This window comes from Bombina bombina, chromosome 6 (genome assembly GCF_027579735.1).
Source record: "Bombina bombina isolate aBomBom1 chromosome 6, aBomBom1.pri, whole genome shotgun sequence".
Lineage (NCBI taxonomy): Eukaryota > Metazoa > Chordata > Amphibia > Anura > Bombinatoridae > Bombina > Bombina bombina.
Window position 1 is genome coordinate 516,482,505 of NC_069504.1, and position 12,780 is coordinate 516,495,284.

The following is a 12,780-nucleotide window of genomic DNA, read 5'->3' on the forward strand; positions in this document are numbered from 1 at the left end:
CATCAATGCTGTTTTCTTGTGTTAAAAAAACCTAATTTAGAACACAGGAGATGTTCATACTTTTAATATTTACGTTTTATTTAAAATTCTCATTAAAAAAATTAAAGATTCTGTCACATCTAGATTTTGTAAAAAAAAAAAAAAGAAAAAATGCAAGAGATTATTAGTATATCTGTAGAACCTTGTGCAACAAAATAAACACTAATTGTTTCATTTGTTTGATCTGTCATCTTTATTAAAATCGGATCACAAACTCTGAAAAATAATGAAATATCGATTGCAATAAATTATCCTCGTGAATAACCTGAAAACGATGTCTCCATCTTGTTACTTGTTCTTGCCCAGCGTTCTTTGCTTCTCTGCATGCTCCACAATCTTCTCTTCTACATTAAGTCCTTTCCGTTTCCTCACTGAATTCATGTACTTCCGTGCCAGGTTCTCAGAGTCTGCCTTCTCTCCGAAGTGCAAATATTCCTCCTCGGTGGTTGGTACCCAGAATGGATCACTTGGAATAACCTTTGCAACAAAATGGAGAAAAAAAACATTTTTAGAAAAAGATTATGTGTATCCAGCTTAAAATGTAGAGTCCTGTAAAAAAAAATTTGAACACGTATTGATAGCAATGAACCAGATATATGATCACATGTTACCATCTAGAAGGGAGTGTAATGCACTGAATAGAAAGGCACTGGAGTCTTCTCTGCAAATCAAAGGGCTACAGGCTATATTATATATACTCTTAAAGGGACATGAAACCCCAAAAAATGATATCATGATTCAGATAGAGAATACAATTTTTAACAACATTCCAATTTACTTCTGTTTTCAAATTTGCTTCATTCTCTTGGTATTCTTTGCTGACGGAGTAGAAATGAACTACTGGGAACCAGCTGAGCACATCTATGAGTGTAGGGACCAATCACAAGCTTTCTCCCAGTAGTGTAGGATATGTTCATTTTCAACAAGAGAACAAAGTAAGTTTGAAAATGGAAGTGAATTTAAAAGTGTCTTAAAATTGCATGCTCTATCTGAATCATGCAAGTTTAATTTTAATATCCCTTTAACCTTTTGTTATCCCCTTGGCTATCAAAGGGACATTGTACTCTAACATTTTCTCTAATGTATTGCCAGATTACGAGTGGAGCGCTGGTATTACAAGTTGAAAGTAAAAAGTAAGCTCCTCATGCCAGCTACTTACCAGAATGTAATCACAACCCTTGCTGCCCTCTCATGCCAGATATAAAGCAAACTATATTGCCAATTAGATGCCTTGCACCAGAGGCCTCTTAACCTTCAGCAACTTAGTTCTACTGATTGATCCCCTCAAGTTTTAAAAGGGGAGAAGAACTCATCAGAGCCCTTTACTGGCCCCAGCTAAAGCATCCCCTTGATGTAAATGGTAGGCTATTTGGGCTCTATGTATGGAGTGCTGCAGTAAGTGATCTCTCCTTCTGTTGCAGGTCAATTGGGGGTAGCCCTTCTTTTACTGTGGGTCCCAATGCTTCTGCATCTGCTGTACTAACTATTATTCAGCCCCTGGGATTACAGCCATTATTAGCATCTCAATACCTCTTAGGCTGTGTGTTTAGACGGAGATAATATGAACAGGTCTGCTCTTTTTGCAATTTCAGGGCATTTGCATGGACATGTCCTTGAGGACAATAGGTGGTGGTTTTAATTAACAAAACCAGCTATTTAAAATATAAATATAATATGAAGGAACAATATGCCATACATGAAATACTCTGCAGTAGGTATAACAAGGCATTTGCAACACATTAATGGAAAACAAATTGTATAGTACGGTGTCCCTTTTAATAAAGACTTACAAGTATCAAAATGCAATTAATAAAATCGTTCTCTGGCAGTTACGGGGTAAATTAAAACATTTAGGGCCTTATAATTGTTGATATGTCACTTCCCCCAACATATGATCTGTGCTTGCCACCTAGTGGTGATTTCCATACTACTTTTTATGTTTTGCTACACAAAATATTTTTTTTTCTTTCATTTAAATGTTGTTTTAAAATGTATTACAAAATCAACAGGTTGATGCAAAAAATGGTGCTCTTTCATATGCATTATAGATACAATTCCTCAAGACTGTTCTATATAGAGGTAATCGGAGAAGCAGATCTATGCGCAAGTTTGATAACATTTAACAATACGGTTGCTGTAAAGTAAAGAATTATGCCTGTCTTAGCCATAAAAAAGACATCATATATATATATATATATATATATATATATATATATATATATATTTGTCTATGAATTCTCTGTTTTCTTATTGGAAGTAGACAGAAATATTGAATGATTGATAGACATAGGGACCTATTCTATAACGCTCTCTGGGCTTGTGAGATTTTATAAGGAATCCTCCTAGTACTATGCCCCGTCCTAATTCTATAAAGGCAACTTTTACCTCAGAACAATGTGTCTTTCAGGGGTGTTCCTTTCCTTTAAGTATGTGAAGGCGATGCACACATTTATAATAGGACTCAGGAAAAAAAAAGTTATTTAAAAACCATATAAAACAAATAAATAAATATTGAGAAATAAATACACAGTCAAATTTTTATTTTGTAATTGCATTTAAATAGCAATTAAATTCTGCAAAAAATGCTGTGAAATTTAAAGCATATTATTTTCCTTATTGTAAAGAGAATTTCCCTGCCTCTGCTGGTGGGTTGAACAGGCGTGTTCCATGAGAGTAGCTGAAATTTCTCCTCCAGGTCTGGCATATTCTGCAAACTTTTTTCCCTTGCAAATCTCACTGTTTGGGCTGTTATTTCATTCAGCAGCACTAATTGTGTGGCCCCTTTGCAGGGGTTAAACACACAGTAGTCTAGGGTCAATAGTATTAAAATGACATGCTCTAACAGATTATTTTTACTATAATGGCCCTTAAAGGACCAGTAAATACAGGGAGTGCAGAATTATTAGGCAAATGAGTATTTTGACCACATCATCCTCTTTATGCATGTTGTCTTAGCTGTATAGGCTCGAAAGCCTACTACCAATTAAGCATATTAGGTGATGTGCATCTCTGTAATAAGAAGGGGTGTGGTCTAATGACATCAACACCCTATATCAGGTGTGCATAATTATTAGGCAACTTCCTTTCCTTTGGCAAAATGGGTCAAAAGAAGGACTTGACAGGCTCAGAAAAGTAAAAAATAGTGAGCTATCTTGCAGAGGGAGGCAGCACTCTTAAAATTGCAAAGCTTCTGAAGCGTGATCATCGAACAATCAAGCGTTTCATTCAAAATAGTCAACAGGGTCGCAAGAAGCGTGTGGAAAAACCAAGGCGCAAAATAACTGCCCATGAACTGAGAAAAGTCAAGCGTGCAGCTGCCAAGATGCCACTTGCCACCAGTTTGGCCATATTTCAGAGCTGCAACATCACTGGAGTGCCCAAAAGCACAAGGTGTGCAATACTCAGAGACATGGCCAAGGTAAGAAAGGCTGAAAGACGACCACCACTGAACAAGACACACAAGCTGAAACGTCAAGACTGGGCCAAGAAATATCTCAAGACTGATTTTTCTAAGGTTTTATGGACTGATGAAATGAGAGTGAGTCTTGATGGGCCAGATGGATGGGCCCGTGGCTGGATTGGTAAAGGGCAGAGAGCTCCAGTCCGACTCAGACGCCAGCAAGGTGGAGGTGGAGTACTCGTTTGGGCTGGTATCATCAAAGATGAGCTTGTGGGGCCTTTTCGGGTTGAGGATGGAGTCAAGCTCAACTCCCAGTCCTACTGCCAGTTTCTGGAAGACACCTTCTTCAAGCAGTGGTATCATCAAATGTGAGATTTACAAGGAGGGAAAACAGTACACCTCTCTGAACAGTGTCTGGGAGGCTGTGGTTGCTGCTGCACGCAATGTTGATGGTGAACAGATCAAAACACTGACAGAATCCATGGATGGCAGGCTTTTGAGTGTCCTTGCAAAGAAAGGTGGCTATATTGGTCACTGATTTGTTTTTGTTTTGTTTTTGAATGTCAGAAATGTATATTTGTGAATGTTGAGATGTTATATTGGTTTCACTGGTAAAAATAAATAATTGAAATGGGTATATATTTGTTTTTTGTTAAGTTGCCTAATAATTATGCACAGTAATAGTCACCTGCACACACAGATATCCCCCTAAAATAGCTATAACTAAAAACAAACTAAAAATAAACTACTTCCAAAACTATTCAGCTTTGATATTAAAGGGACACTCAATCAAAATTAAACTTTCATTATTCAGATAGAGCATGCCATTTTAAACAACTTTCCAGTTTACTTCCATTAACAAAATGTGCACAGGCTTTTTATATTTAAACTTTTTGAGTCACCAGCTCCTACTGAGCATGTGCAAGAATAAGTGTGTATGCATTTGTGAATGGCTGATGGCTGTCACATGGTACGTGTATGCATTTGTTATTGGCTGATGGCTGTCACATGGTACAGGGGGAGTGGAAAAAAGACATAACTTTTAAAATTGTCAGAACAAAAATCTACTACTCATTTGAAGTTCAGACTAAGTGCTATTGCATTGTCTTGTTATCTTGCATTTGTTGATTATGCAAATCTACAGTGTTGACTGGTCTTTTAATGAGTTATTTGGGTTCATTGAGAACATGGTTGTTGTTCAATAATAAAATTAATCCTCAAAAATACAACTTGCATAATAATTCTGCACTCCCTGTACAGTAAAACATAAATTATTCTTACCAGATAATTTCCTTTCCTTCTGTATGAGGAGAGTCCACGGTTTCATTCCTTACTTGTGGGAAATACAGAACCTGGCCACCAGGAGGAGGCAAAGACACTCCAGCCAAAGGCTTAAAAACCTCCCCCACTTCCCGCATCCCCCAGTCATTCTGCCGAGGCAACAAGGAACAGTAGGAGAAATATCAGGATATAAATGGTGCCAGAAGAACAAAACCAAATGTAAGTCCGCCCAACGGAGAATTCGGGCGGGGGCCGTGGACTAGCCTCATACAGAAGGAAAGGAAATTATCTGGTAAGCATAATTTATGTTTTCCTTCTTAATATGAGGAGAGTCCACGGCTTCATTCCTTATGTGTGGGAAACATAGCTCTAGAGGACACTGAATGAAAACGGGAGGGTAAAAAGAGAGACGGACCCTGTTTTGAGGGCATCAAAGCCTGCAAAAACCCTATTTCCCAAAAGCTGCTTCTACCGAAGCAAAAACGCCAAATATGTAACATTTTGAAAAAAATATGTAAGGAAGACCAGGTAGTTGCTCAAGAAATCTGATCCCTAAAGGCCTCATTCTCAAAAACCAAGAAGGAGCCACAGCTCTAGTTGAATGAGGCTTAAGCCTCTGAGGAGGCTTGTGTCCCGCTGACTCTACAGGGAGTGCAGAATTATTAGGCAAATTAGTATTTTGACCACATCATCCTCTTTATGCATGTTGTCTTACTCCAAGCTGTATAGGCTCGAAAGCCTACTACCAATTAAGCATATTAGGTGACGTGCATCTCTGTAATGAGAAGGGGTGTGGTCAAATGAAATCAACACCCTATATCAGGTGTGCATAATTATTAGGCAACTTCCTTTCCTTTGGCAAAATGGGTCAAAAGAAGGACTTGACAGGCTCAGAAAAATCAAAAATAGTGAGATATCTTACAGAGGGATGCAGCACTCTTAAAATTGCAAAGCTTCTGAAGCGTGATCATCGAACAATCAAGCGTTTCATTCAAAATAGTCAACAGGGTCGCAAGAAGCGTGTGGAAAAACCAAGGCGCAAAATAACTGCCCATGAACTGAGAAAAGTCAAGCGTGCAGCTGCCAAGATGCCACTTGCCACCAGTTTGGCCATATTTCAGAGCTGCAACATCACTGGAGTGCCCAAAAGCACAAGGTGTGCAATACTCAGAGACATGGCCAAGGTAAGAAAGGCTGAAAGACGACCACCACTGAACAAGACACACAAGCTGAAACGTCAAGACTGGGCCAAGAAATATCTCAAGACTGATTTTTCTAAGGTTTTATGGACTGATGAAATGAGAGTGAGTCTTGATGGGCCAGATGGATGGGCCCGTGGCTGGATTGGTAAAGGGCAGAGAGCTCCAGTCCGACTCAGACGCCAGCAAGGTGGAGGTGGAGTACTGGTTTGGGCTGGTATCATCAAAGATGAGCTTGTGGGGCCTTTTTGGTTTGAGGATGGAGTCAAGCTCAACTCCCAGTCCTACTGCCAGTTTCTGGAAGACACCTTCTTCAAGCAGTGGTACAGGAAGAAGTCTGCATCCTTCAAGAAAAACATGATTTTCATGCAGGACAATGCTCCATCACACGCTTCCAAGTACTCCACAGCGTGGCTGGCAAGAAAGGGTATAAAAGAAGAAAATCTAATGACATGGCCTCCTTGTTCACCTGATCTGAACCCCATTGAGAACCTGTGGTCCATCATCAAATGTGAGATTTACAAGGAGGGAAAACAGTACACCTCTCTGAACAGTGTCTGGGAGGCTGTGGTTGCTGCTGCACGCAATGTTGATGGTGAACAGATCAAAACACTGACAGAATCCATGGATGGCAGGCTTTTGAGTGTCCTTGCAAAGAAAGGTGGCTATATTGGTCACTGTTTTTGTTTTGTTTTTGAATGTCAGAAATGTATATTTGTGAATGTTGAGATGTTATATTGGTTTCACTGGTAAAAATAAATAATTGAAATGGGTATATATTTGTTTTTTGTTAAGTTGCCTAATAATTATGCACAGTAATAGTCACCTGCACACACAGATATCCCCCTAAAATAGCTATAACTAAAAACAAACTAAAAACTACTTCCAAAACTATTCAGCTTTGATATTAATGAGTTTTTTGGGTTCATTGAGAACATGGTTGTTGTTCAATAATAAAATTAATCCTCAAAAATACAACTTGCCTAATAATTCTGCACTCCCTGTATAAGCTAAGCGATCATGCTCCTCAAACAGAAAAACAAGGAAGTGGACGAGTCTTCCTGCCCCTTACGCTTCCCAGAATAGACACAAACAAGGAAGAAGTTTGACAAAACTCCTTTGTAGCCTGAAGACAGAACTTTAAGGCCCGAACCACATCCAAGTTAAGAAATAACCACTCCTTCGAAGAAGAAGGATTAGGACACAAGGAAGGAACCCCAATCTCCTGATTGCTGTTGCAATCTGAAACAACCATAGGAAAAAAACCTAACCCAGAGGGAACAGCCTTAGCCACATGAAAAAAACTAGGTAAGGGACCTCACATTGCAAGGCAGCCATCTCAGAAACTCTGTGCGCTGAAGCAATAGCCAGCAGAAAAAGAGAACCTTCCAAGACAGAAACTCTTAATGCCAACTCCATGCATAAGCCCAAACGGAGTCTTCTGCAAAACATAGAACAAGATGTAAACTCCAAGGAGGAGCTCTAGATCTAAACACAGGTCTGATCTAGTCAAAGCCTTAACGAGACTGGACATTTCGAAGCTCTGTGAGCCTCTCGAGCGGTAAAACAGATAGGGACGAAATCTGTCCCCTAAGGGAGCTAAGAGAGGCCCTTCCCCAGAGCATCCTGGAGAAAGGAAAGGAAGCTGGAAAACCTGGCCTTATGCCAGAAGAATTCAACTCTACATACCAGAAGAAGTAGGTCCTGCACTCCTTATGATAGATGCGACTATACACCGGCTTATGAACTAGAACGAGAGTATCAACATTCTTTCAGAAAAACCTCTCATGCAGTCAGCCACAGAGAGTCCAGGTTGTTATGAACACAAGGACCCTGCTCCAGCAGATCCCTGTAACAAATTCCATGCGGACGAAGCCTCTAAACTGTGACACAACACTAGATATAAACAGAGCAAACCGTCTCACTGATGTCTGCTAGGATCGACCATCCACAACAAAGAGCGGCACGGCCGAAGAGAAGACGGTTAAATAAGCCTCTAAGGAATGCTAGATGTCTAGAATATTCAGGATGAAAAGGCTGGGGCTCCACCTGGGTTCAAACCCACCTTCTGCTACAGAAGCAGTGGAGCTAACACTGGTGCCTTGAAAGCTTGATCCGCTTCCCCATCCGACACAAACATTCGAGCAGGGAATGACTGTAGGGGACATCCGAACCTAAAGAGTATGCTCATAGAGAAACTCCCAACCCACGGACCTTTCTAGGACACTCACTCCCCACGGACAAGGAAGCGACAAGGTTAAACCACCCCGGGAGAAATAAGAGAAACATTTCTCAGAACAGGGAGATCTGAACGGAACACTGGGAATTAATACATTGGAAAGTTTTTTTAAATATCATGCGCTATATGAATCATGAAAGTTTAACTTTGATTTGAGTGTCTCTTTAAAAGTTGCTTAAAGGGACACTGAACCCAAATTTTTTCTTTCGTGATTCAGATAGAGCATGCAATTTTAAGCAACTTTCTAATTTACTCCTATTATCAATTTTTCTTCGTTCTCTTGCTATTTTTATTTGAAAAAGAATGCATCTAAAAAATTTTTTTGGCTCAGAACTCTGGACAGCACTTTTTTATTGGTGGATGAATTTATCCACCAATCAGCAAGAACAGCCAAGGTTGTTCACCAAAAATGGGCCGGCATCTACACTTATATTCTTGCATTTCAAATAAAGATACCAAGAGAATGAAGAAAATTTGATAATAGGAGTAAATTAGAAAGTTGCTTAAAATTCCATGCTCTATCTGAATCACAAAAGAAAAATTTTGGGTTCAGTGTCCCTTTAAAGTTAAATGGATCAAACCCAAAAATGTTCTTTTGGGATGCATACAGTTTTTTTTTAAAAAATCCGATTTGCTTCTATTATCAAATTTGCTTCGCTCCATGGTATTCTTTGTTGAAGAGATACCTAGGTAGGTGTCTGGAGCACTATATGGCAGGAAACAGTGCTGCCATCTAGTGCTCTTGCAAAACTGCTGCAATATAATGCTAAAGATAAGTGCACTAGCCTGAGCTTTTTTCAACAAAGTATACCAAGAGAATGAAGAACAATTGATAACATAAGTAAATTATAAAGTTGTTATTTTACAAAAATAAAACATTTTTAATTTTGAAATGCTGGCTTTTAAATGAAAATAAATAAATAAAAAAAAGCATTGACTGCCTGTCCCCTTAAGTAATCTGATAGTATGACTGTTAGATTAAATTAACTGCACATTAAAGACCTCTTTTGCTTTATTAAAAAATGTGCAAGTCCCATACTCCCAAGGGAGCACAGAAAGCAACCTCTGTATAACCGCCAAGTGCTGCAAATCAAGTAGCTGGTTTAGGCAATTTGCCGCATTTTAAAGACCTAGGTTATACAGTTTGCTTTTTGTCCACTCTTGAGAGTGTGAGACAAAGCCCATTTTTTACACATAAAGCAAGAGGTGTTTAATAACCGTTTAAAGGGACAGTCAAGTCAAAAATAAACTTTTTTGATTCAGATAGGGCATGTAATTTTAAACAACTTTCCCATTTACTTTTATAACCAAGTTTGCTTTGTTCTCTTGGTATTCTTAGTTGAAAGCTAAACCTAGGGGTTCATATGCCAATTTCTTAGACCTTGAAGGCCGCCTCTTATCTAAATGCATTTTTACAGTTTTTCACCACTAGAGGGTCTTGGTTCATGTGTGTCATATAGATAACACTGTGCTCACACACGTGGAGTTACTTATGAGTCAGCACTAATTGGCAACAATGCAAGTCTGTTGAAGGAACTGAGATAAGGTCACAGTCTGTAGAGGCTTAGATACAAGATAATTACAGAGGTAAAACATATATTAATATAACTGTGTTAGGTATGCAAAACTAGGGAATGGGTAATGAAGGGATTATCTATATTTTAAAACAATAAAAATTCTAGTGTATACTGTCCCTTTAAGTATATTCGGTTTACATTAGCATTTAATTTTGTACCTCGCTCATTCAATGCTAGATCTTTATTTCCTTCTCATGGGTAACAAGTTAACTTTTATTTTCATATATAATAAATCAATCCCAAGTGAATGAATAATAGAAATATGGCAAATATCCAAACCAGAAATAAATGCACAATGTTACCCATTTTTAAGTAAGACTGATTGATGGAAAAAGCTCTGCTGCCTTATCTAAGTGCACAAACACAGGGCTACAATGTAAAGCAAAATATGACAAATTACCTTGTGCTAAATTAAGAACTTGGCAAGGAGATCCCTAGTCTCTGGTGGACAGACAGGTACCATTAAGTTCAAGACAGATGGAGTGAATCTTAACAGAAAGTAAACATCTATCCAAATCTTTGTCTGTTGAGTAAAAACACCAGGCTCTTCCAATGGGAAATATGTCACATTGCATCTGCTGCTGACACATGATACATCCCAAGCATAGGTATTGCACCAGCCGCTGTCTACTTCTGCAAACATTCCCCAGACAATATCTGTTTCTTTAACTATTTATGATGGCAGGGGCGTTTCAGTCTGTGTGGGCATATAGAAGCCAAAACAGTGAATGGCATCGGAGAATAGTTACGTAACATATAGCAATGTCAATAGTATTGTCAGTATAAAGGACACAAAACTCAAAACTTAGGAACATTTCTTGAGTACACATGTTTGTAACAAAAATACTTCTAGGAAACGTTATCAACGTTTCAGTTATGGCTTTTACAGTCCACATACATATAGGCCCTATTCACCCTCATTAGAGAGACATTAAACACTAAAGATATTTTATAAGCATAGTATTGAGGTTATTATGGGTGCACTGGCCTCTAGAACTTATTTTGTGGGAGGGTAACACAGGTAGTGAAAAAGCTGAAATACAAAGAAGACAAAAATATGTGGAACTTCTTTTCAGAGCATGTACTGCCATTCACAGCTCAACAGTGCAAATGTGTTTGGAGGTGCATAGCACCCCAATAGATGGAAGCCACCATGTTGAAATCTAGCTTTGACAGCATTCCAGTGCTGATATGTTTGCACATGTGCAACAACTCTCCTTCAGTGTAACCTAAATTCCAAAATGGCGGCACTCAGAATTAGAGGGAGGTGCATGAAATGTATAGTGTCCCTTTAATGTTATTATTAATAGGTATAAAATTGCAAAGTACAATAATCAAACACATTTACATGAACCTTAAAGGGACATTGTACGCTAGATTTTTCTTTGCACAAATGTTTTGTGGATGATCCATTTATATAGCCCATCTGGGAGTGTTTTTATCTTATCACTTTTGTTGTTGCCAATTAGGGAAAGATATAAATGAGCTCCTGCACTGATCACACAATTCCTGTGCAGCATGTAAAAGAGCCAGGCTTCTGATTTCTAGAGAATGCACTCCTTTTTCTCTGGTTTAGTGGGGAAACATGTTTTCAGATTTACATTACAGGAAAATCTAGTCAAATTAATAATAAAAGTGCATTACAAATTTGTTTCACAGTGTATAATCAAATATATTATGGGGAAGAGCATTTAGAGACTAATGTTTCTTTTACAAGAGACATAACAGAAATCGTATAAATATTCAGCTAGCACCAACAATTTGATAAAGCCACAAGTTTTTCTTCTCAAAAGCTTTGGTACAATTCATACAAAACACACATGAGGCAGCAAATGTGTTTAGAGAAAGGCTATATATAAAGGTAAATGTGATTTATATTTTTCTATATAAATAATAAAAATAATGGCAAAAATATAAAGTGTCTGCGTTTGACAAAAACAAATGTGTATATAGACAGAATGCCATTATTCACTCCAGCAATCTAACTGATAGATGCAAATAACAGGTTTCAAAAGATGCGTTCACGTTGAAGTGTCTCTATTCAGTGGCAAAATGTAGTCTGCATAAATCAAGCAACACCCGCTGCAGCCTGTTCCTCATTACTGAGGGATCCCTTATGATTTTAAGGATGGAAAAAAAAGTATTTTTTAGGTGATTGTCATTTACTGAATAAGTAAAGCATTATTGTCTAATTGCCACTGCTGGTTTTACAGCTTTATTTTTAGAGCAATTAAAAGGTTTCTTTACAAAGACATTCAGCAGATCTAACAAGGGAACATGAAAAGACGCCTGTATTTTCAGTGCCCCTTATAGGGCGTTTTTTTACAGCGTACCTTTAGACACACGTTTGGAATTAGTACGTTTCAGTGCTTGTCTTTTATCAACTGCAGCACAAAGAGCTTGCCAGTATCTTTGCAAATAATTATTCGAGCATTGCATTTTTGTTTTTGGAAAGCTTTGTTCTTTTATGTTGCCTATAGAATTTTGTTTTTATAGCTGTATTTATTCTAATCCGCGTGTTCTACCCATCTGGTTTTGAAATATTAAAAGCAGAGCATACACGGGTTTATCCATATGTACAATCAGTGTTTTGAAGTCTTGTAATGGTAATGAGATAAAGTAACTCCTGAAAATCTTCATTTATCATAATTATGACATTTTATTGTTTGTTTTCCAACCTCCCACTATCATGAAAAGGGCCAGCAATTGACCTCCAGAACATGTGCTGAATGACTAAATTCACTCATTAGTAAAAGGTGTTATAAGACTGATTTTTTTTCAGTACATTTTCCAGTTTGGAAGTTTACGAGACAGACCGTGCAGTGACATCCAGAGCATGGGAATTCTTTTGTGACTAAAAGGGTGAGCATCAGAACAATCTGATGTAAAAAAGTGACATGCTCTAAATAGTAAGACGACGCACATTTTGTATTAGTGATTCTAGCTACGTGTTTATCTGCCACAAAGGGGATAAACACATAGGTAAAGCCTGCAAGCAAAGTAGTTCCTGAGCATGAAACCACCAGTAAGCCAATCAGGAGTGGT

At 38.2% G+C, this 12,780-nt stretch overlaps 1 protein-coding gene across 1 annotated transcript in view; it reads right to left on the minus strand.

Moving 5' to 3' along the window:
* Positions 1-205: 205 nt before the first annotated feature.
* EFL1 (elongation factor like GTPase 1) overlaps positions 206-12,780 on the minus strand; it is an 869,365-nt gene continuing 856,790 nt past the window's right edge. Inside the window, exon 20 of the mRNA XM_053717412.1 lies at positions 206-516. Coding sequence (XP_053573387.1) covers positions 328-516 — 189 coding nt within the window. The 3' untranslated portion in view covers positions 206-327. The remainder of the gene's footprint in view (positions 517-12,780) is intronic.